The sequence below is a fragment of the Petaurus breviceps genome, unplaced genomic scaffold (genome assembly GCF_028583685.1).
Source record: "Petaurus breviceps papuanus isolate PSGF00001 unplaced genomic scaffold, PetGlider_PUasm1.0 98, whole genome shotgun sequence".
Lineage (NCBI taxonomy): Eukaryota > Metazoa > Chordata > Mammalia > Diprotodontia > Petauridae > Petaurus > Petaurus breviceps.
Window position 1 is genome coordinate 37,414,716 of NW_027187460.1, and position 26,349 is coordinate 37,441,064.

The 26,349-nt window shown below is 38.8% G+C and overlaps 1 protein-coding gene and 1 long non-coding RNA gene across 5 annotated transcripts in view; one reads left to right on the forward strand and one right to left on the reverse strand.

Annotated features, from left to right (window-relative positions):
• The window catches only part of SAMD12 (sterile alpha motif domain containing 12), a 604,883-nt gene that overhangs the window by 551,204 nt on the left and 27,330 nt on the right, over nt 1–26,349 (forward strand). For 3 of the 4 annotated variants that reach the window (XM_069081255.1, XM_069081256.1, XM_069081254.1), the window contains one exon: nt 25,573–25,644. The exons of the other annotated variant lie outside the window; for it this stretch is intronic. In XM_069081255.1, the coding sequence (XP_068937356.1) occupies nt 25,573–25,644 (72 nt within the window). The remainder of the gene's footprint in view (nt 1–25,572; nt 25,645–26,349) is intronic. 4 annotated transcript variants of the gene reach the window in all.
• On the reverse strand, nt 19,076–21,600 carry LOC138155707 (uncharacterized). The gene is made up of 2 exons (XR_011166940.1): nt 20,520–21,600; nt 19,076–19,704 (listed from the first exon to the last, which is right to left on the reverse strand). It is a non-coding gene; the product is annotated as an uncharacterized lncRNA (long non-coding RNA).

The window sequence follows — 26,349 nt, forward strand, 5'->3', positions numbered from 1 at the left end:
GTCCCTGAAAAGTATGCCTCTCTTAAAGAAGTTAAGGATTGTAGCAGCTAGGTGGTACAGTAAATAGAGCGCTGGAGTCTGGAGTCAGGAGGACCTGAGTTCAAATTTGACCTCAGACACTTAACACTTACTAGTCATGTGACTTTGGGCAAGTCACTTAATCCCAATTGCCCTGCTTTCCCCCTACAAAAAGCAAAGAAAAAGAAACATGCCCTAACAATAGAGCTATCTAAAACTATGATGGGCTTCATCAGGAGAAAATGGGTTGACCTTCCTGGATCTTCAAGCTGAGGATAACTTTTATCCTTATAATAATTGTAGAAGGTATTCTTGTTCAGGTATAGGTTGGACTGAAGGGCCTCCAAGGTCCCTTCCAACTTTGAGATCCTGTCATTCTGACATTATGTAATGCTTAAATTCCAGGAACAAGAGTTCATACTTTGATAGACAATGGGGAGCCACTGAAATTTTTTGCGTGCTAGCAGAACATTTCACTAGGAATATTATTAGTGAAGTGAAAGATGAATTAGAGATACCATTAGACTAAAAACAGGATTACTGGTTAAGAATGGATTATAATAGCCTTGGTAAAAAGATAATGACATCATCTAGAGTGTTTGCAATAGAGTAGAGAGTGGGGATGGATTTATAAAAGGTGAGATTTCAGAAATGCAATTGACAGGTTTTGACAATCAGATTTTGAGGCTGAAGGAAAAGAAAGAGCTTTGGTGACTGGGAGAATAATGGTACTATCAACAAAATTAGAAAAATTATGGAGAAGAGTAAATTTTAGAGAAATGTTGAGTTCAGATTTAGACATGTTGAACATGAGATGTAGGTGGGCCATATAGAGATGGCTAACATGGACTTGGAAATATAACTTGGGGAAGAGGTATTATTTTGTTAGCATAGAGGAGACCTGATTACACATACACACATGTGTGTATGTATATATATATATATGTGTGTGTGTGTGTGTGTGTGTGTGCATATATACACAAATCCGTATATGTATGTGCATGTATATATTTGTATGTGTGAGTGTTGATGGAAGAAACCAGATTCATGAGAGAATGACTACATTTAACTCAATGTTGTTTGACTTACACTGAAAGACATGGCATCATTTTAAGTCCTCTCAGAGAAAAGGCAAATGATTAACAGACACTGGAAGCTGGCTAAGGGTGAGCAGCTACTGTGTAATAATTCCTGGAAGTATAGGGCAATTTACCTCAGTCCTAGCTTGTTCATTTTCTTTCCTGGAGGCTTTGAAGAGAATTTTGCTGCATTGTCCTTCAGGGTGTTCAGATCTCCATTGTGAAATGCATTGAGACTAAAACTTACATTAGCTCATGGCTTTTGCTCAATTTAAACCAAAAATCCCTTTCATGCAGAGTCATAACCCAGAATTCTGGTGCTTGAGCAGGATTGGGTAAGGGGAATAGGGGAAGAGATAGTTTATACCATTTCAGTGCAGGCATACTGAGAGAGGGGACAGTCAATCCTCAGTGGAAAATAGTGACCCAGGAGAGGGCTCAACCAGGAAAGCACAAAGAACTGGGTGTAGTTGAACTGGTAGTTTAGGTCTGGCAGAGACCTGTGAAATTCTACTCCTCCCCAGAATCCTTCTACAGGCTCTCACTGTAAATAACTGCAACATTAGATATAAAAGCTGAAAAATTGGAGTTTTAACCGGAGAAAATTCTGTATTTTCTAGAAATTAAATTTTTCATCAGAGAAGCTATTTAAGGCATTCAACCACTTTAAATTTAACAATAGCTGCCAAGTCCTAGGAGCAATTTATAGGGGTGTTTAAAAAAAGAACTAAAGAAATACTTTAAGCCTTCTCTGAATTTCACTAATTTCAAAGGAAGGAAAATATGATTCTCTAGGAAAGGAAAAAAATGGACATTGCTCTCTAATGTGGAACATACATGCAGCCAAGCTACAATGCACAGGAGATTAAAACACTCTGCTCCATTTCTTTCTGCTGTTATTAAAGTTTGCAAATCAAGTCTCAGGTTCTTAGTGGCAGGCCTTCAGGACTGTGTCTAAAGTATCACTGTGCCAGGACATTTTCGTTAGGGTAGACCTGCCAATGCCTATGAGCCCACCACACAAACCACTCCAGCGACATGGACCTCTTCCAGCATGGGCTGATGACACACAAGGAGCCAACACCCTTTGTATTTAATTCTCTTGGAAATAACTCAGTTCCAAGAATGACTCAATCAAAACTAGCTTCCTCTTTCTTTTTCCCCTCCCTTATACTCCAGACTGTTTTGGTTGGGCAGAGACAGAGACAGACAGAAAGAGACAGAGACAGAGAGAGACAGACAGACAGAGAGAGAGAGAGAGAGAGAGAGAGAGAGAGAGAGAGAGAGATCTTAAAATGCACATCTCAGAAAGATGTGTTTTCCCTTTGAGGCTTCCACATCCCAAATTTTGTTTTGTTGTTCAGTCATTTCAGTTGTGTCTGACCCTTCTTGACACCATGTGGGCTTTTCTTGGCAAAGATACCTGAGTGGTTTGCTATTTCTTCTCCAGCTCATTTTACAGATGAGGAAACTCAGGAAAAGTGTGTAGTGACTTGCCCAGGGTCACACAGCTAGTAAGTATCTGAGGCCAGATTTGAACCCAAGATAAGTCTTCCTTACTCCAGACCCACCAAGCCACCTAGCTGCCACCCACATCCCATGACTAGTTAGCAATGATGAAAAGATTCAGTCTGAATCTTTATAACAGAGGCTGTTAACTGCCCCAAAGGGGGAAGGGGGGGCATCCATCATCAAAAAAAAAAATGTTGACAACTATTTCAATATTATTTCTTTTGTAATCCTATGTATTTGATTTTATTAATTTAAAAGCATTATTCTAAGAGGCCTATCACACATATGAAAATATTTATGCTGAATTTTTTCTAAGTCAATGGAAAGAATAAAAAAACAGGTTCTCAGGACATGATTGTGCTGGAGAATTTAGTTGTGCATCTTTGTTAGGGGGCATGAACTCCATTAAAGCTACTAGCCTAGGCTCTAGGGAATGTGAGGCCATCAATAAGCTTTTATTAAATGTTTTCTGTTTGCCCACCATGTCCTAAACATGAGAGATATTTACAAATGCAGTGATAAATACTCCTTGGCTCACTCTCTTAAGGATAGGCCAGCTGTGTCACTCCTCAGGGTACCCCTGGAGTCCTAAGGGGGTCGGGAGCTATATCTTCTCTAATGCTTTCTGTTAAAGCCCCCACAGGTTTTCTTTCTCCCACTTTTAGGTACCAGTGACTAGTGCCCAAATTGTTTCAAAACAACCCAGCTGTTCTATGCTTCCTGCTAGGTTTTCTTTTGTTCCCTGCTGTGTCCTTTTTATTTTTTCTCCCTCTGTCTGTCCCCTTCCTCCCGCCCCATGCACACCCCAGCCTTAAGAAGGCTTCAATTAAATGTGAATATTTATATTTATATATGTGTGTGTATAAATATGTATATACATATCTATAAACATGCACATACATGACACACACATATGTGTGTGTGTATATAAATGTATATAAGACCATACATTGCATATTTCTATTTATCAGTTCTTTCTCTGGATAGCATCTTCCTTCATAGGTCCAATGGCCTTTCTTGTTTTTCTAAATCAACCAACTCATCATTTCTTATATCATAGCAGTATTTAATCACAATCATATCCTATCTGAGACATTGTCTATGAGAATCATTTCCTGTTTTTCTTCTTTCCTTCTAATCTTGGCTACACTGGTTTTATTTATACAGGAAATTTTTTATTTAAAATAATCAAAATTATCCATTTTACACTTAAATAGTGCTCTCCTTGTCTTATATAGTTTTTAAGGTCCAGTATGGCTGAATCTCCTTCCTTTATACTTTTTTCCTTAGGTTCTTTGACATTCTTGAAAATTAATTTTGTTATTATTTCTAATAACTCAGTAAAACAAATATTTTTAGTAATCTGTTATGACATTGATCAAATAGATTAGTTAAGTAAAATTGTTTTGTTTTTAATTTGTATTGGCTTTACCTCCCCATGAACAATGAATATTTTTTCAGTTATTTAAACCTTTATTTGTATAAAGAGGGCTTTATATTTATGTTTATGTATTCCCTATCTCTGTTTTGGCAGGAATACTCTCAGGTATTTTATAATGTCTAGTTATTTTAAATGATCTAAAACAGTATTGAATAATATTGCTGACAGTGTAGTTTCCCTATTTTTCTCTTTTATTTTGGCTTTAACTTTGTCTGAGATCATGATTACTACCCCTGCTTTTTTTTTTACATAATAAACTCTACTCCAACCCTTTATTTTATCTCCATGTATCTCCGTGTGTAATTCTCATTTTTATTATGTTTCCTGAAAGCAACATATTAGTGAATTCAAGATTTTTAATCCATTCTGCTACCTATTTCTGTTTTATGAGTAAATTTACCCATTTACATTCTAAGTTATACTTACTTGTGTATTTCCCTTCATCCTATTTTTCATTATCCTTCCTCCTCACTCCTCTAATTTACTTCTACCTGCTACCTTGTCTTCCTATTCCTTAATTTACCCACTCCTCTAAGAGTCCCTCCCTTATCATCTCCCCTTACCCTCTATGGTAATCTACCTATCTTTCTAAGGATTCCTCCATTATCCTCTCCCCGTCCTAATTCTTAATCTGTGCACCCTTCTAAAAGTCCCTCCCTTATCCTATCCCCTCACCCTCTTAATTTCTTTCTAAATTTAGAAGACTTTTATACCCTTCTAGATATGTATGTTATTCCTCCTTTATCCTGTTTCTGATGAGAGTAAGGTTCCAGCATGACCTCTACCCTCCCCGCAACTTGCTTCTTCTTTATCAGTTCTTACTTTCATGCGTCATTTGTATGAGATAATTACTCCTTTTCATCTCTCCCTATGCAGTTTTATTTTTTTTTAGAATCACTCCATCATACACAACTCAGCTCAAGCTTTTCTAACTACCTAAAAAATTATGATAGTCATAAGAGTACTGATAGCATTTTCACATATAAGAAGTAAACAGTTTGACCTCATTGAGTCCCTTATAATTACTCTTTAATGTTTGCCTTACATATCTCCTGGATTTTATATGTCAAATTTTCCATTAGTTCTGCTGTTTTTGTCACAAATAACAATGAAAGTCTTTCAGTTCATTAAATATCCTTTTTTTCTGTTCAGGATTATGTTTAACTCTGCTGGGTGAGTTACCTTGGTCATAACACCAGTTCTTTTGCTCTGTGAAATATAGTATCCTAAAACCTACAATCCTTCAACATAGTAGCTGCTAGGTCTTGGATAATGCTTATTGTGGCTCCATGATATTTAAATTGTGTTTTTCTTGCTGCTTGCAATATTTTCTCCTTAGCCTGGGAGCTTTGAAACTTGACTATGATATTCCTGTAAGTTTTCCTACTGGGTTCTCTTTCAGGTGATAATCAGCAGATTTTTTTTTCTATTTCTGCTTTGCCTTCTTGTTCTAAAACTTCAGGGCAATTTTCTTTAATAATTTCTTGTAATATTGTATCAAGATTCTTTTTCTGAGCGCAACTTTCAGGTAATCTAACTATTCTTATATTGTCCCTCCAAATCAGTTGTTTTTCTGATGAAATATTCCACATTCTCTATTTTTTCATTCTTTTGATTTTGTTTCATTATTTCTTTGTGCCTTATAATGTCATTAGTTTCCCCTTGTCCTAGTATTCAAGGAATGATTTTCTTCCTGAAGGTTTTGATTTTCTGTTTCCAGTTGGTTGAGTTTCTTTTCAGAATTTTCTGGATTTTCTTGGGCTGCTCTTATTTTTTTCCTAATTTTTCCTTGTTCTCTCTTTTTTGTTTTTAAAGTCTTTTTTAAGTTCTTCTAAGAGCACTTTTTGTGCTTGGGATCATTTGACATTTGTCACTGGAAAAGGAGTGGCTTTTTTTTTAGCTCCACTATCTTCCTCTGAATATGAACCCAGATCTTTTCCATCCCCAGAGTAACTGTCTGTGGTTAGGTTCTTTCTCCTTTGCTTACTCATTTTTATTTTTATTTGGTTTTTAAGAAGCGACCAATGTACTCAAGTTCTCATCTGAAGGTCTAGAGAATGATGTCCCAAGCCTCAGGTCCTCCTTACTGTTATTTTCTGAGCTCTGTCCCAGGGCCCAACCTTGGAGACCCCTCTATACCCTAAGCCAGGGCCAGGGCCCAGGACTGTCCCACAAATGCTCGTGTTCCCTGTGGTCTCTGGTGGCTGCAAATTCAACCGTTTTCTCTGCCCTGGACCTGAAACCCAGGACTCTGCTCTCTTTGCAGGTGCCCACAGACAGCAGGGCCCCTCTACCATCACACTCACCTTCTTCTCTATGGTCAAAGCCTAGGACTGTGTCTGGTCCTTGAATTTTCTCGCCTTCAGACCCCCCACGATGTCCGTGTGAAAGTTCCCAAGTCAGAGGCTGCCTCCCCACCCAGCTGCCCCCAGCACTTGTTATTTGTTGATTCCACAGTCAGCCTAGAGGTGTTTTCGCTTCACTCTGGCCAAACTTCCACACCTAGAGCTTGAGTCTTTCCTGGGGTCTTTTCAGATTGTCTTAGGAGGACATCTGCTTTGTCTCAACTTTTGTTTATTCCCGCTGTTCTACATTCACTTTGAGGCAATGTTCTGTGTGTGTGTGTGTGGGTGTGTGTGTGTGTGTGTGTGTGTGTGTGTGTGTGAGAGAGAGAGAGAGAGAGAGAGAGAGAGAGAGAGAGAGAGAGAGAGATTTGGAGAGTCTAAAGTTTTCTTGTCTACCCTGACATCTCAGAATCCTCTCCTGAACTGAGTCTTAAAGGAAACCAGGGAAGAAGAATATTCCAGACATGGAGGACAGCCAGTTGAAAGTCACTGACTCAGGAGATAGAATGTCAAATGTGAGGAAAATGAAGTGGGCCAATGTCAGGTCATTGGAAAGGAAGGAAGGGGCAAGGTTATAGAGGGCTTTAAGTGTTAAGCAGAGGATTTTATATTTGAATCTGAAGATGACAGGGAGCCACCAGAATTTATTGGGAGGGGGAAGGTATGAAAGACTTGATCAAACTTGCACTTCAGAAAAATTACTCTGGCTACTGAATGGAGGGTGGCTTAAAGTAGGGAGAGACTGGAGTCAGGGGGACCACTTCAATAGTCCAGGCAATAGATGATGACAGTTCCTATTAGGGTAGTGGTTATGTGAGTTGAGAGACTGGGACATATGCTAGGGTTATTATAAAGAAAGGAATGGCAAGATTTGGCAACAGGTTGCATATTTCAGGGGAATGGGAATGAGTCAAAGGTGACAGGTCGAAAGTTAAATGACTGAAAAGAAGATTGTGCACTTGACAGTAATAGAAAAGTTGGGGAGATGAAAAGATTTGAAGGAAAAGATAATGCCTTAAAGGCATGTTTAGTTTGAGACTCCTACAAGGGATCAATTTTAAGATGTCCAAAGGGGAGTTGAAGATATATGACTGAAGCTCAGTAGAGAGACTAGGGCTTGATATATGGATCTGGGAGTTATCTGTGTAGAGATTGTTGAGGAACCTGTGAGATTACCAAACAAGGTTGTATAGAAGAAGAAGACAAGACAAAACAAGAGAAGAGGGTCCAGGACTGACCCTTGTGGGCACTCATAGTTAGTGGGCAAGACTTAAATAAATCTCCAGCAGAGGAAACTCAGAAAGTATAGTCAGACAATTAGGAAAAGAACCTGAAGAGATCAGTGTCATGAAATCCTAGAAATAAGAGTGTTCATGATGAGTGGTATTAAAGGCTGCAGGTAATTCAAGAGGGATAAGATTAAGAACTGGACATTATTTTGACAATTATGATATCATTGGTAGCTTTGGAGAGAGTGGTTTCCCTTGAATAATGAGTGAAGAATCCAGAATGCAGAGGATTTAGAAAGGATGAGAAGAAATTAATTGGTGGCTCCCAGTGCAGACAGTTTTTTTTTTCAGTAACTTTAGCTGAGAAGAGAGGAGTCATATAGTATGATAGCTAGTAGGAATCTTTGGATCAAAGAAGGATTTTTTAAGGGTCAGACAGACAGGGCATGCTTGTAGGTATCAGAGAAGGAGCTAGTAGATAGAAATTGAAGATTGGAGAGAATAGGAATGGTAGTAGAAGCAATCTGCTGGAGTAAATGGGATAAGATCAAGAGGTGTATATACGTACATATGTGTGTATACATATGTATTTATGAAGGGGGTTGCTTTGGTAGGAGAAGGGCCACCACTTCATGTAATTCAGGGATGAAGGAGAACATCGTAGGGGAAGATATCTGAGTAATATGACCAGAGGAGGATAGAAGAAGAAGGATCTCTGGGCAAATGGCCCCAAGTTCCTTAGCTGAAGGAATATCATGAAAAAACTCAAGGGATTATTTTTTAAAAGTTTGAAATAATCTCTGTGGAGAGTGGGATGGCTAGTCAATGAGGGAAGAAGAGGACTGCTATATGGACAGCCCTGCTCATACTACAGAACACGATTATAGGGAACCTAATAAGGGTTTTTGTGTTTTCATTTTCCTCCAGCAGAATTGAGTTCCCCAGCTTATTATGTGAATAAGGAGCAAAGGAAGCAGATGGTGGGATTGTATAAGGAAGACTCTCTGTTCACAGTGAAATAAGGATTCAACTGCAAATGCTGATCCAGAATCTTTGTACCCCAAGAGTCAAGTCTAGCTTGATGGCAGCCAAAGGAAAAAGGCTGCCATGCCTAACAGATGTAGGTGACTAGATCGTTATCCTTAGCAAGTGCTTGGTCCCTGCTTTCTGCCTGGGTTAGTTCTTCATACACCATTCATCTTACTGGGACCTGTTATATTAAAGGGTCAGATATAAAATTTGTGTTACTTAGATTGAGTGTGTGACCCTGAGCAAGTCACTTCACCTCTGTTTGCCTCATTTTTACTCATCTGTAAAATGGGGGCAATAATAGCATTGCCCTCCCAGAGATGCTGTGATGATCAGAGGAGATAATTATAAAGCATTTGGCACGATGCCTGGCACATAGTCAACACCATGTAAATGTCAGCTATTTGCTATTATTATCTCTAAGCCTAAGAGTTTCTACCAGTGGAGGAAGGGCTATTACTCTCTTCACAGCAACCTTGAAGTGGTCAATTTAAAAGGAAGCTTAGCACATGACTGACCGAAAGAGAAATATTAAAAGTTTGGGGATCAAGAGGTGTACGGGTAGTACTTTGGGATGATGAGTTTCCCTGAGTTTTGAAACGGAATTCTTAGCTATGAGCCGCACCAGAATTTGTTGTGGTAGTTGTTGTTGTTAGTGAAAAATCTGGATGGGTAAATTAAATAATGCATATGAAAGTGATTTGCGTGCTCCACAGGAAAAGCACCATATTTATCAAATGCCCTAGTAATTATTGTAATAGTGGAAGGGCAAAGGAAGGTCAGTTAACGCCTTCCACTTTCATCTCCTGATGTTTCCACACCCCCTGAAGGCCCCACAGAGCCATTCACCTGGAATCTTGGGCTACTGAAACCCTCCTGAGTGAATGCATATGTTTCTCCTTGCTGTTTGGATAGCCCAGAGGCTATGCTAGCCCATAATTAAGTAAGGGCAATTAGACCCCTTAAGAATTCATCTGAATCCCTTAATTTGTTGTTTGGGCTAGTAAGCATAACTTCTTATCAACTGACTCCAAAAAGGCTTTAGCCCATTAATGGAAAGAACACTGACTCTAGGCAAGAATTCTCAACCTTTGTTCCATCCTGAACCCCATTTTTAAATAAATAAAATACATAGGATTACAAAGAAAACCAACTATGTTGAAATAAAGTTGTAATTTTCTTCCCATTTGAGTTCACAGAAACCCCTGGAATATTTCCACAGATAACCAATGCTAAGAATCCCTGCTCTAGAGTCAAAGAATCTGGGTTCAAATCATACCACTGCTATTATGTGTGAAACTTTGGGCAAGGCACTTATCCTTCTATGACCTCAGTTTTCTCATCTCTAAAATTATTGGGAATTAGACTAGAGGTCCTCTGAGATCCCTTCCAGTCCTAAATCTTCAAAAAATTTTGTGGGCCTGTAATTCTAGTCATTTCCTAATTAATAATTATTGCATTTAATGAGTCTTCTGACCAGAAGGGCACACACTACTCCTTCTTAAACCCATCCCAAATTCCCCATGAGAAATAGCTTCCACAAGCTCTTACAAAAGTTTTTCTTTTCAGAAGCAAAGGAGAACATGGGGCCCAAGAACAGTCAAAGCAGGTGTTCTTTCTCCCACTCGGATAAATGCCCCATTCTCTATGAGTCATGAAAACCTATAGAGAACGACATCCTATTTCAAAAAAAATAATTATTGATACCTTCTGTTATTATAGTACCGTCATTTCCTGATATACCTGCCTTCCATGCTGAACCCCCTCCCCTCACCACATGCCTCCCCATTAACAAAAACGAAAATAGTACAACCAAATGACCAACACTGACAGCAGATACTACCGCCTAAAACCATAGTTCCCTCCCCCTCCTCCCCCACCAAAAGAAGTATGTTTCATCACCTTTCTCTAAGATCCTGGTTGATCACTAGAAGAAGCTTTCTTTTATTCTTATCTATGCTTACATTATTGAAGGAAGAGAGATAGGGGCTCAACCTGAGATTTCTTTTACAGAGACCACCACCACAGGAGGAAATCCCCCCCATGCCAAGAAAAATAAGCTCCTTCTCTACAACTCACAGTCTTAGAAATTTGCCTAGACGTCTGAGAGGTTAAGTGGATTAATTGCTCCGGGTCAGCAACCAGTTATGTGTCAGAGACAGAGTTTGAACAAAAGGTCTTCTTGGCTTCAAGGCTAGCTCACCAACCACCCCTACTCCATGCTGCCTCTCATGATTGGAGTTTTCACTATTGTTCTTCTAAAGATTCTATTTTCTTTGCTTTGCATCACTCCATATAAGCCTTCCCATGTTTCTCCAAATTCTTCATGTTCTGTCTTCTGAGTGAGCTGGGGTCATATTCATTGTTTCTTACAGCGAAATCATATTCCAAAGATCACATGCCAAAATTTATTGATCATTCTCCAATCAAAGGAAACCGACTTAGTTTACAATTTTTTTATAAGTACCAAAAAGTTCTGCTGTGAATATTTTGGTATGTATGAAGCCTTTCTTTCTGCCTTCCCCCTTAGAATATAGGTTTCTTAACAGAGAAGAGCAGAAGGAAGTTCTGAAGGTGAAACAGATAAGCATGGCAGTCTTGAAACTATCACACTAAATTTGAATTATACCAAAAAAATCTGTATGTAGTATGGGGGACAAAGCCGTTCAGTTTCATATATAATCCCTTATTTTGTTTTTCTTTGTGTATTAAAAGTCCATGTTTGTTGTTTAAGTATAATTTTTAGAAAAGAAAGAACATTTTAAAAGGATATAAGTTCCTTGAGAGCAGGGCCTATTTTGTTTTTGTCTTTGTGTCCTCAATGTCTAGTGCTATGACTGTCATATAGGAGGTGCTAAATAATTACTTTTTGATCAATTATCTTTGACTTTCTTAGGAAACATATTCAGTAAAGGGGGCAGTTGTATCAAAGGATATGAACATATGAATATGGCTTTTCTTGCATAATTCCAAATTACTTTCCTGAACACTTGGAAATTGTTCCAAGAATTTTTTGGACCAATTCACTGATCTTTTCAATCGTGTATTTGCATTTCTTTCTTCCCGCAGTCCATCTATGATTTACTGTTTTCATCTATTATCTTTGTCACTCTGAGAAATATGAGGTAAAAACTCAGGGTTGTTTTAATTTCCATTTATTCTATGATTCGGGTCAATCTTTTATGTTGTTATTGATAGTTTGCATTTCTTCTTTTGAAAAATGTTTGGTCCCATCCTTTGAAACCACTTATCTACTTCTTCCACAGTTTTTTATAGCCCAATTTTCCTCCATGAGAAAGAGACTTGGGCATGATTGTTCAGTAGCATCAGTGTCAGTATGTTCAGAGACTTTGTGGGGGGAGCAGGGCCAGGAATGAGTAGGATAAGTCAGTTCAAATAATTTCAGGTTTCTGTTTTCAAAAAATCATCTTGTATGAAGGTGATTTTAATATCTGCCATAAGTATCCAGGAAAAGAAAAGATGTTTCATATATCCATCAGACCATTTCATCAAATTCTCTCTTTACATCTCCCTATCCTTTCATGTAGCTGAAGAAGTTTAATATATAACCAGTGATAATGTCATCACAAAAAGATTGAAAGAAGCAGATTTAAACCCAAAATATTATCAAATTCCAGAAATGCTGTTTGCTCAATAGTAAGCCATGTCAAAGAACTTAAACATCTCATGCTGAGGTCAGTAATTTTGTAAATGCTTAAGAGAAATCCACACCTCTGACAAGAGAGAGTCAAATCTTTTGATATTAATAATCAAAGAGAGTGATATGCCCCCTGTCTGGTGCCTTGTTGTCAAAAGTCTCAGTGCCTACAGATTATTTTTTGTCCCCATAAACTGATGAGTGAAATTCCTGGTGTGATTGTGTGTGTGTGTGTGTGTGTGTGTGCACACCACACAAAATGTAGACTCAAATTACTTATAGACTTTTTTTATTTGTGAAATTTAAATAACTAAAACTTACATTTAGAGTCCACTTTTATACACAGAATCTTATCCAATTCTCACAACAGTCCTGTGAAATAAGTTTAGTAGGTGGTGTTATCCCAGTTTCATGGATGAGGAATGTCTCATTTTTGGAGTTATACTTTGGTTTAATTCCTATATTTTGTGTCCTGGTTGTAAAACTTTTAGCATTTCCAGAATTTTATAGTTGGAAGGGAAGTTAGAGATTACTTAGTTCAACTTCCCCTCTATCCCATGCATGGATTCCATCACAGCATCCCTGACAGATGGTAATTCAGCCTCTGCTTGAATACTTCCAATGACCACAAATGAACAGCATATTTGGACAACTCATAGAGATCGTTTTTCCTTTATATTGAGCCAAATGTGTGCCTAGAAGAAAGGCAGTCTAGTCATGTAGCAAGAACGAAAGACAAACAAGAGACAGCTCCATGTTTCATTGGTATCCATAGATATCAATAGATCTATAGAAAAGCCCAGGCATTTGGGGTTGAAGATTGTTAGGAAGATACAGACAAGGATCACAGAAACTAAGGAGTCAACAAGCATGTATTAGACACGCTGCTGTCAAGGAGTTTAGTCCAAAGGAAGGAGACTCTTACAAAGAACAATGTACGAATGAGACATAGGCAGGATAAATTGAAGATGCTGACAGAAGGAAGTCACTAAGAAAAGGTGCAGCAGGATTATAATTTGTTGATGGGTGTACTCACATCAATAACTCACTCATGTTGTTCAGTTGTTTTCAGTCGTGTCTAATTCTTCATGACCCCATTTGGGATTTTATTGGCACTTATACTAGAGTGGTTTGCCATTTCCTTCTCCAGCTCATTTTACAGATGAGAAAACTGAGACAAACAAGGTTAAGTGACTTGCCCAGGGTCACACAGCCAGTACGGATCTGAGGCCAGATTTGAACTCAGACCTTCTTAACCCCAAGCCCAGAGCTCTATCCACCATGCCACCTAGTTGCCCCAGTGTCATCATAAAGGCATTCAAATATTGAGCCAAAATCTGATTCCCTTCTACTCATTGCTCCCAGTTGTGATCTCTTATGCTACACAGAAAATGTCTGATCCTTCTTTCATGATTTTCCTTCAGTGTTTATTCTCCTCAAGTCCATGTTCTCTGGTTTTCTGGCTTCCTGATTTTTAGGGACAAAAATATTCTTCAGTGAAAAATCAGATCATCCTACTCTGAAGAAGAGAAAAAAATTACACGAAGAGGCGAAATGACTTGCTAAAGTCTTTACCGTGTATGGCTTAGCAATAAAATTCAGATTTCTTGACCATTAGTCCAATTTTCTGTCTAAAGCCCAACCTCACATAGGTTTTATTATACAATAAAGTGGATAAATGTTTATGAGTCCATTCCTATGCACATTATCACTTTTGCATTATGTGGAAGAACTTGATGTGGTCAAAAGAAATGGTTTTAATGAATGACCTAAAAACTCAGCTTTTCTATGCTGCTAAGAATCAATGTTCATGTCTCATATTGAGACTTGGAATGCATCTCTTGCAAAAAACTCAATTGATATACATATCCTCCTATCAAGAATGATAATAGTAATTTTACATTCGTACATTTTTTTAAGTTTACTAAACATTTTGCTTATATAATTTCATTTGACCCTCACAATTGGCTTCTGAATAATATGATAGTAGTACCCCCCCCCAATTTATAGGTGACAGAACTGTGGTTCATAAAGGGTCAGTAAATTGCCTAATTTTGTAGCTATTGAACAATAAAGCCCAAACTTGAAAGCAGATCTTCAGTCTTCTAGTCCAGGGTTCTTTTCAGTAGACTCTGCCATGTCCCTGAACAGAATGAACTGGTATTTACTGATTTTGAAAGTCTTGGAATCATTCTCAAAGCTGTATTACCTCATTTCTCCTGTGGACAGGATTTTTGCCATGCATTTATTGGTGGCTTATAGCCCAAACACCTACAGTTGTGATGTTATCAGCTCTTGAGGGCTAAGTAGGGAAGCATCCACACCAGTTGGGTCAGAGACTTCCAGGGAAAATCCAGGTGCTACAGGAAGCAGTGAGGGTGTGCCTCAGGGGTGGAATTCAGGTTGAGTCAGACTTATAATCCATAGGCCAGCATTGTAATAGGGGCCAGATTCTGGCTAAGCTATAAAGCTAAAGTATTAGAAGAATAAGAAGAAATGAGAGGGTAACGTAGCTTTAGGCATTCTGGTGTTTGGGTAGGATGTTTTGCTTTCTGTGGAATGAAAAGTATCCAGTCCCTGTCAAGAATAGCAAACTATTTGAGTGAGCTGTAATGTCAATATAATTTGCATAAAAATGTCTCTAATTACCAACAATAAGAACATCTTTCTGTCCTCCATGCATGAATACAACTAAACTGATCTCACAATAGAATGTGTTGAGTTCAGTCCAATTTAGCAATTTTTTGTTAAGCAGCTACTACACATAAGGCATTATTCTAGGCACTAGGATGAAAAGACAAAACCTGAGTTACCTTCAAGTCCAGTGACAAATTCATAGTAAGCCACCTAGAGCCTTAGACTCACCCACAGAATAACAGACCTGGATTTGGTTAGATCTGATCCATGGCTGTGGAACAGAATCTTTTCCTGTTCAAAGTAAATTGACTCCCATGGCTATCAAATCACTGACCCTTGTCTTATGCTCTAATCAACCAATCAATAAACTGACAAAAACTTGTTAAAGATCCACTATATGCACAAAGTAAAAAGAGAGAGAAAGACAGACAGACATAGTACTAGCCCTCAGGGAACTCATTTCATGGGGAGGAGGGGATGCAAAAATAAGTGTATGATAGGTATAATATAAATGTATACAAAATAAACACAAGGGAAAATTTCTTGGGGGGAGAGGGTGGTTGAGAGGAAGAATGGCTCTAGTTGGTGGGAGGATCAGAAAAGAATTCATATGAAGAATAAAGGTTGGTGTTTGAACTGAGCTTTGAAAGAAAGACAGGGATTATAAGAAACATAAGTAAGAAGAGGGGAGTGAAGGTCTGAGGATCAGCCAATTCAAAGGCATAGAAACTGGAAGGGGAATGCTGTGTGAGGGACAAAAAAAATGGTCTTTGACTGGACCCTAGAGTCCAGGGTGGAGGGGAGTAGTATACATACTGCTGTCTAGAAAGGTAAATTGTAAAGGGGTTGAAAATGCCAAACAGAAGAGTCTGCATTTGATCTCAGTGGATATCAGTAGCACATCTTTTTGATCCCCGTGTAATAATCACCTGGAGCCTTTGACATTGTTGATCCCCCTCTTCCTGTTGATTCTCTCTTCTCTCTAGGTTTTCAGGACACTCCTCTCCTGGTTCTCCTCCTACCTGTGTGACCACTCATTCTCAGTGTCCTTTGGTGGATCCTTATCCAAGTCATGCCCATTAATTGTGAATGTCCCCCAAAGCTGTTTTTGGACCTCTTCCCTTCCCCTCTTTTCACTTGGTTGATCTCATTGCTTCCACAGATTCAATTATCATTTCTGTGCAAATGATTCTCAGCTCTATTTGTCCAGCCCTGATCTCTCTCTGGATTCCTATTCTTAAACTTGCAAGTACTTATTGGACATCTCAAAGTGGATGTCCTATAGACTTGGCTCTTAAACTCAGCATATAGACAATTGAACTTATTATCTTTTCCTTCAAACCTTCCCCTTTTTCCAACTTCCCTGTTACTGTTGAAGCCACCACCATGCTTCCAGTTACCCAGGCTCACAGCCTAGGTGCCATCCTGGACTCCTTATTCTCTCTCAGCCCCATATAATCAATCAGTTGCCAAGTCCCACTATTTATACCTTCATAACTCTCTTGTATATGGCACTACTACCACGCTAGGACAGGCCCTCATCACTTCATGCCTGGACTATTGTGATAGGTCTAATGGTTGGTCTCCATGCCTTAAATCTCTTTCCCACTCCTGGCTTCTTCTACTCAGTCATCAAATTGATCTTCCCAAAGTGCAAGTCTGACCATGCCACCTGCCCCTTACTCAGTAAATTCCAGTGGCTCATTATCACATTCAGAATCAGAATATAGAATCCCGTTTGACTTTCAGAGCCCTTCATAACCTAGCCCTTTCCTACCTTGACCCTCTTCTTACACCTTATACCCAGCCCTCTCTTCAATCTGGTGACACTGGCCTCCTTGCTATCTCTTGCGTATGACACTCCATCTCCTTTTTTACAACCTAGAGCTTTCTCCCTCATCATTTATGCCTTTTTATTTCCCTAGATTCTTTCAAGTCTCAGCTGAAGTCTCACCTTCTACAAAAAGACTTTTCTGGGCTTTCCTAACCTTAGTGCCTTCCCTTTGAGATTTTCTCCAAATGAGCCTGGATATGTCTTATTTGTACGTGGTCATTTGCATGTTGTCTCCACCATTCGATTATGTGTTTCTTGAGACTCAGGGAATGTTTTTGTCTGTTTTTCTGGTGGTGGTGGTTGGCCTTTCTTTGTATCCCCAGCAATTAGTACAGAGTCTGGCATATAATAGGTGCTTAATAAATGCAAGTTCTCTTGGCTTGACATTAGAAGCAGAGAAAAAAAAGTTATGAAATCATGAGGAGACCAAGGTATTGGCAGGAATAAATGAAAGTTAAGAATTGATGTAAGAGAGATTTCTTTGGGAAAAGCTAGACAAGTCTTAGTGACTGGTTGGATAAATGGAATAAAAAAGGTTATAGAATGTTTGATTTAGAGCGAGAATGGCACCATAGTGGTAATCTTGTTTTTACAGATGAGGAAACTAAAGCCAAGAGAGGTGAAGTGATGTTTTTAAGATTACGTAAAATGAATCACCAATTGAAATCCAGGTGCCCTGACTCCAAATCCAGTGCTGTTTTATGGGGAAGAAAGACTCAAAGCCAGGTCATATGAGAGGGTAACATGAGGGTAGGTTAGTGTTGCCAGAAGTCTGACATTAAAACAATGTTGCCTTGCTCATCTTTGCATTTATTGAGAAAGTTAGAAAGGAAACAGAGAAAGCTGTTCAGGTGTACAGAAAAAGAAGAAGCTATATTCCTCAAAGCTAAAATAAAATAAAAACTTACTACTCAGATTCAAATATAACATAGATCCAAGCCATTTTGCCTGAAATGTACAAATACCTTGTTTGTTTGTTTGTTTTATCAATGACAGAGATGTTAGCCCTATCACATCAGTGATAAGTCCACTGTACTAAATATAGCCTTTTTTCTCCTTTTTTTTAGTTGATACATTTTTCCTTTGACACAACAGACAGTTCCTGACATTCAAAGAACACACACACACACACATACACACACACACACAGTACATTGCTTGAAAACAGTTCAACAAAAAATGCATTAATGGGGCAGCCAAGTGGCACAGTGAATAGAGCACTGGCCCTGGAGTCAGGAGGACCTGAGTTCAAGTCCGGTATCAGACATTTAACACACACAAAAATGAGCCAGGTGACCTTGGGCAAGTCACTTAACCCCAATTGCCCTACCTTCCCTCCTCCAAAAAGAAAAAAAATGCATAATAGCATATTCCCAATTGATGATACATGTCAGTTTCCACTTTTGTAGTTTACCAATTATTAATGGAAAGGGAGGCTGTGTACTTTAATATTGACACTGTAACCATGTCTATATTGTTCCTTTGATTCTTCTTTCTTCACCCTACTTCACTTCATACAGGTTTTCTCATATTACTCTAAATTTTTCATATTTGTCTGTCCTTATGGCAAAACAATATTCTATAAAATTCACACACCATCAGCTGTTCAGTCATTCTTTGATTAGATTTGGGCACATCTTTTTGTTTCCAGCATTTTTTATCACAAATGATGATTCTTTGAATATATTTAAGCAATTGGGGGCTTTTTTTTGCTATTTTTAACCTCCTTAGGGTATAAACCAAGGATTGAGACCAATGGGTCAGAAGGTATGAACAGTTTAGTAACTGTTCTTCCACTATTCAAAAACTTTTTTTCCAAAACATTTTGATCAACTCATTCCACCAAGAGTAATTTTTTTTCCCTATATTCCTACAGCCCCCTCCAACATGAAGTTTTCTTATCTTTTACCATATTTGCAAAGTTGTTGGTATGATCTTCTTCTGCTTAAAATCACAGAATCTCAGGTCTGGATGAGATCTCAGAGAACATCCAATCGAGCTCCCTCATTTTACAGATGAGGAAACTGAAGCTGGGACAGGCTAAATGTTACTGGCCTAAGGTCAAACAAGTAAAAGACATCTCAAGTGGAATGAGAACCCAGCTCCTTTGACTCCAGAACTGACACTCTTTCTACTACATTACAGCGCTATCCTGTTGTCCAGTGTGTGGTAATAACACTGTTCTATCATATGAATTTCTTTATGAAATGACAACCCTGTCATCTGCAGGAAGGTCATAAGGGAATTATGATTTCATGAAGGCCATGACTTTAAAGAAATGACAAACCACAGCTATTTGTATTGCATTCACTGGCAAGTTTACTTAAGTAACTTTCCATTCTCACCAGGTTTCCAAAATTAAATTCCAACTTTCTAATATCTATACACATGTAAGATAGCCGATTAAAAAGACAAGAGAAACATTTACTGATGTTTTTTCTGTTCCTTTACATATTTTTCACTGTACAGCATATTACAGTGCACAGTGATGTTGCTTCTTTCTGTTCTGCTGAGGACATGCACCTATCCAAGTCATGCTTCACATTCAGACAGTCAATAAATATTTATTAAGCACCTACTATATACCAGGCACTGGGCCAAGTGCTAGGGTTACAAAAAAAGGCAAAAGACAGACAGTCCCTACACTTAAGAAGCTCACAATCTAATGGCTCTTCAGAAATTTTGTTGTTCAGTCTTGTCTGACTCTTCATGGCCCCTCTGGGGGTTTTCTTGTCAAAGATACTGAATTGGTTTCTCATTTCCTTCTCCAGCTCATTTTATAGATGATGGAACTAAGGCAAACAGGGTTAAGTGACTTGCCCAGGGTCACACAGCTAATAAAAGTATCTGAAGTTATATTTGAACTCAGATCTTCCTAACTCCAGGCCCAGTGCTCTTCTTCAGAAATAGCCAGCCTCAGACCTAGAAAAGGTAGGAAGATAAACAACAATGTTAAATGTGCCTGAGGGCTATCTAGAGTGACATTTCAGTCCCCCAGGATTAGGGATCCATGTGGAAATTTTCCACCCAGATGAGGTGACCGATTCCATTCTCTTCATCTTCTTCTGTCCAGAATTCTGTCCAATGTGGCAGACCTATTTTGTAAACCTGAACTTTCATGAGATTTCATTTCTAGTGATCTATGTTTAAAAGGACTGGTCTAAACTCGAATTTTGCTAGGAGTCAGATCAAGGAGTGCAAAATGACTTAGCAGAATGCCACTCGTATTTCCTTATAATTTTACGTTAAAATTGTGCTGTCTATTCTTAAGCAATTTTCAGGCAACATTTTGCTGCTATGAAAATTGTCCTCTTCTTTTCCTTTGCCTATTCTTCTCCCCACCCACTAGAATTGGCCTAGTTCTTCTAAAAAAAAAAAACAGTAAGAAAGGAAATACCCAGAGTCAGAGGAAATTCAGGAATTCAATTCAACAAACATTTATTAAGCAACCTACTATATGCAAAACACTGGGCTGGGGCTGGGGTTGCTAAGACCAAAAAAAAAAAAAAAAGTGGTCCCTTTTCAAACTAAAAGTTCACCTATCAGAGCCCAGAATGAGGATGACCAAATACTCTTACATAGGTTGTCCTCCATACCAGGAATTTCCTTCCTTCTTATGGTACCTCCACCTCTGAGTATCCCTAGCTTCTTTCAAAGCAGCAAATTTGATAGCTCCTAGGCCTCCTGCACACCCCCAGATTACTTTGCATTTACTTGTATATTTTACATATACTTACCTATATGTGCCTTGTTCCCTCCAGCAGAATAACAGCTTCCAAACAGCATGGCGGTATTTTGGTTGTATATCCCCATCATCTAGCCTTGTTCTTGGCACAAAATAGGGACTTAATAGATGTTTATTGACTTGGAATGAATTACATTCCAATCTGCATTCCTCTTCTTACTAGTCATGGGACTGTGGGCAAGTCCCCTAATTTCTTTGAATGTCAGTTTACTTACACAGGGAGACTGAGATTTTTCACCGGTCAAAATACTGCTGCTATGTTTTGGCCTGCAAAAGTCTCTGGCTCCCTACACTCATAAGTAAAATAGAGATGATAATATTATTTGTAATTTCTGCATCACATGGCAGTTGTGGCAGACCTGTTTTGTAAAGGGGTAGCACTCTAGAAGGGTGAGCTAGTGAATGCTAAAGGCCCTTCAGTCCTACTTTGAGGGGCATTTGCTGTAAGATGGACACCAGACCAGGAATCAGGAGGCCTGGCTTCTTTGCTTGGCTCTACCCCTGCTTCATTTAATGTTCTAGAATAAGTCCAGCCCCGAAAAGCAGTGAGGATTAATGAGATGATGTCTGCAAGGGGCTTGGAGGTCAGGGGAGATAATTACTGTCTCTTTAGTTTCTGAAATATAAGCCTCCTTTAGAATAACAAGGAGCAGGGGAGACCCAAGACCTTCTCAGTGCCTTTCCACTGCCCTAGGTCTGGGTGCTTCCTCATTGTGGGCGTCATGTCTGAAGAATCAGAGCAAAGTTGTCACAGGGATGATTTTCCTTACCTTATCCAACATGACCCACAATACAATGGCAGCCAGCTATATCCTTTCTCCACCAGACCACTGTAGCATGAAACATGGACATAATACTCAGGGGCTATGACTTTAAAGCAGATTCAACTATTTTCCCTAGTTCCTTTGTGATATGACTCCAGTAGCTTCCCTCCGAAGGCTGCTGTGAGGAATAGCTAATAAAAAAAAAATTTAAAGCTTATCTTCTCAGGGTCGTTTACAAGGGACCACATAAATGCTAAATAATCATGGTGAATTCTCTGAAATGAGAATACTTTGAAAGAAGCCCTCTAGCATGAGAGCGGTGCTGCTGGCAAATTCACCCCCAATTGTTATTTGAAGACCTAGCCTGAACCCGTCTTTGGCACATGGGGTGGAGGTGGGAGTTAGATTTCTAAGATGACATTTCTAACTAGCTTGTTCCTTCCTCTTCCTACCTCCCTGGTGCCCATGCTGGTACTCGACTGTGTTATGACAATGGCAAGGCTAAGGTGGAATTCCCTCTTGTATAGGGTAACTTCTCTAATTATGTAGAGACAAGAGAGATGAGCTTTCCCTTCACTTCCCCTAGAGAAAGGGCTCCTTGCCTTTCTTTGTGTGGCAGAAACCCTTTGGTAGTCTGGTGAAGTCTCTGGATCCCTTCTCAGAATAATATTTTTAAATAAATAATAGCTAGAATTTACATGGCACTTTAAAGTTTGCAGAGCACTTTATATATTTATATTATATATAATATGCATTATATAATATGTAAATAATATATATTATATATTTATGTATTATTTAATATTTATATAAATATAATATATTATCTCATTTGATTCTCACACCAACCCTGGGAGGTAGGGGATATTATCATCCCCCTTACAGATAAGGAAACTGAGGCACAGAGAGTTTATATTTGAACTCACTCCAGATTCAAAACTCTGTATATATTCCACCACCTAATTGCCTCATAAAATTTTAAAAAGAAACGAAAATATAGGTAAGGTCCAGTTGGATGAGAGAAGATTTCTCTCCACCAGTAGAAAGCCAGAACTCATTACATCACCTGCCAGTAGGGTGGATATTTTATATTGTGTGTGTTGAGAACATTCTTCAAAAGAACAATGAACTTTGTAATGCTTGGTGAGTTTCACTACCTAGTTGGCTAGGGTTCTTAACATTTTTTTTTAATATCCTGTACTCCTTTGACAATCTGGTAAAACCTATGTACTCAGAATAATGATTTTAATGACATGAAATAAAATAGAGAAGATTATAAATAAACTTAATTCTATTGAAATACAATTATAAACTTTTTAAAAACAAGTCCTCAAACCTCAGGTTGAGAACCCCTCATCTAGAGAGAATAGAGAGAACGTGAAATTTGCTTCAGAGGTGTAGAGGTTTCCTGGCCACCCCTGTCCAGAGGGAAATGATTCATCCATGAAAGTACTTGAGGTTATTCACCAACTCCATATTGTTAGGGAACTGAGAGGTGCTTCTTCAGGCCCTAGTCAAGGATGCAGGAGGCCATATCATGATCTGGGTAAAGCATTAGAAAGGCTGACCATGGGATATGCTAGAAAAACAGTAGCTTAAGAATGAAAATATCCCATAGAAAGTAAGTTGCTTGAGGACAGGAAATGTGCTGTGATTTTTTTGTCTTGTTTTGCTTTTTTTATCTCTGCATCCCAGCACCTCACACATTGTCTAGCATCATGGTTGGTACTCGATAAATATTTGTTGAATTTTTTTGAGTAATGTGCCTGACTCCATCACTAAACTAGTGTGACTTTGGGCAGTCAATCAACAAACATTTATTAAACACTCAGTATATCCCAGGCACTACTAAACACTAGGGATATAGAGAAGCAACAAAAACTCTCACAGATCTACATTCTGATGTGCATATGCTCATAGTAGGCATGCGGCTTCCTACCTGCTGCCCAGTCCCTCAGGGAACATTCTTCAATCAAGAATAGTGTCATTGAGGGGCAGCTAGGTGGTGCAGTGAATAGAGCACTGGCCCTGGAGTCAGGAGGACCCAAGTTCAAATCCAGCCTCAGACACTCAACACTTACTAGACATGTGACCTTGGGCAAGTCACTTAATCCCAATTGCCCTGCTTTCCCCCCTCCAAAAAAGAAAATTAAAAAAGAATAGTGTCATTGACACCACCATCACCAACTTATACCACTCTTTATTGCTTCTACAGATTTTCTCCCAATAGCAATCCGGGAGAAGCAGGTAGAGCAGGTGTTGTTAATGACATCTTATGAATGGGGAAACTGAGTTAATGGTTCAGAGTGAGACGAGGTAAGAAGGCAGGTGGCTTGTTAAATATTAGTTCATTGCTATTTTAATGCCACATATGAGGAAAGAAATAAATGAGTAATACTAATATGAACTCACACTTATGTAGATGCTTTACAGTTTACAACAACCCTGTGAGAAATATACAAGATAAATTCAGAGTAAATGGGAGGTAATCTTGGAGGGGGGTATCTATGGAAACCTAGTGGACCCTCCTCGAAGTGGTAGTGCTTGAACTGAGCCTTAAAGTCATTGATTTCTCTTTAAGCCAGGGCAAGTCACTTAAAACCTTTGAGTCACAATTATCCCATCTGTAATATGAGGGAATTGGACTTAAATGACCCCCCTGGAGACTTTTGCATGTGATCTTATCCAAAAGGCCCAAGAAGTGATCCCATGGTGACTTTTAACTTGACCTTCCATTAGCTAGCCTGTGTGACTAAAGTGGAATTACTCAATCTAGGATCATAAGATTTAGAGCTGGAAGGACTTTAGAAGTCAATCTAATTCAAACTCCCTTATTTTTACAAATAAGAAATCTGAGACTAGAGGGGTGAGGTGACTTTCTTGAGATCACACAGGTCAATAATAATATCGAGGATGATGAAGAAGAAACTAGCATTTGTATCAGTGTAAGGTTTGTAAACCACTGTAAATATTACCACTTCATTTGATCCTCACAACAGCCCTGTGAGGTAGGTGCTATTATTATTTCAATTTTACTGATGAGAATTAGCAAAGCTGAGAATTGAGCTTAGGTCTTCTGCCTCCAAATAAATATGTTATTCTTTGCCATACATGACACCAACTCTCCACCATACCTATCAAGACCTCAATTTCCTCATCTATAAAATAGGGATGATTGCTTATGCCACCTTACCTCACTAGGTTGTTGTAAATTATAAAGCAACTACATAAATGTGAACTTATAAGAATGTTACTAATTCATCTCTGCTTTCTCACATGTCCCATAAAAATAGCACTGACCTAGGATTCAGCAGACCTTGTCAGTGAATCGTTAACCTTTTCTGCATCTCAGTCTCCCCATTTATGCGATGTTCATGATAATACCTACCCCACCTGCTTCTCTTGAATTGTTGTTAGGATAAAATCCGTAGAAATGATTTGGAAGTTGAAGTGTAGCCCAAATGGGAGGTGTTGGTGAGAGTGGTGTTAATGAACACCTCTTAACTGAAAAGTGATCCATAAGGAGCCAGGGCAGTAGAGAGGGAGGTTCACAAGCCTGCCAGGCGCACGCGTGTCTCACTAACTTGTCCTTAAGATTTGGGGTAAAGAGGGATCTGTAGTATTTTACAGAGCCTGCATGATCCTGTGTACAGAGCCCCTCCCTCGGTACGGTGTAGAAGATGGGAGCAGGGAACTCTACTAAGCAAGAAATAAGTAAGGCATAAACTCTACAGGTTTGCATACTGTATAATTTTAAATGTCATAGCCTCAAACATCTGGGCTATATTACCTGAAGTCCCATTAAACCTTCAGCTCCATAACTCTACATCAAGCATGGTAAACTACAGGCCCCCAGTGGTGGCCACCAGCCAACTTAAGCAATTAATCACAGGGGTCCCCAAGCAGGTTTGGAACTCATGCCAAGTAGATTCTTTGAGGGGGAACCTCGTATACAAAAGAAATAGCCCCATCCACAGTTTTGTAGCAGCTTGCTTTGTACCTTTGCCAACACTGAGAAATTATCTGTTATCATTAAGACATCCAAGCCTTGTAACTTTTTCCTCAATGGAAATTAGTAAGCACCAGCTTCGGGAGGATTCCCCAAAACCTCATTAACTGACTGTATACTCCATCCTGAATGAAGGCTGGTAATCCAGTTCGGACAAAAGTAAGTCCCACCCTCAGAAATTTTTCTGGGGAGCTCCATTTGAACTGAGTCTTTTTTTTTTAATTCTCTGGAATATGTGAGTAATTTTCTTTTTCCCCTGTTCCAACCTAAAGGACCGGAATCCACAGTAAGTGTTGGAGGTTGTCTTCAAGCTGTCTTCGGATTCCTGATAGAAACAACCCAAGGTGAACAAAAGAATCCTCTTCTTATGAGCCTGTGGTGTACAGTTCTACCAGCTCAGAGAGGTTTATGTAAACAAGATAATCTTTTGCACTTCATAATGTTTATGAAGTTTCTCATAATTATCATCTAAGAGGTACAAAGCAGAAGGCTAAGGGTATGATCATGATGGGGAATGGACAGTAAAATAAGGCCTCCCAGGATTAAATTTAAAACAAATAACTTGCCACACATAAACACACACACACACACACACACACACACACACAAGCCAAGGAAAGATTTAGAGGGAACAAATTTTCAAGCTTCGTTTCTTCCTTCTTTCTTGAGCCCTGCTCTATTATGAAATTCATCTTTATCATTATCATTATACATCAATATTTATTCAGCTTACAGTGTCCTGGACATTGAACCAAACAAAAGATAGTCTTGCTTTTGGAGGCCTTGCATACAAAATACAAGATACCTGTCTGTATGTCTGTTCCTTCTTTTGTGCAGATAACAGGAAACATAATTCTCAGGGAATCATTCAAAAGCTTTAAAGGAAATGAATATTAACTGTTATTCCATTGGAAGAGAAAAGGTGTTGGCATTAGCCAATAAGGTCTTGAGAAAAAGGCTAACATTTGAGCCTTGAATTTTGTGTCTTTCTGTCTACTTGTTCCACTAAATCATTCCTTCTCTTTCATCTTCAGTCTTTCTGTGTCTCT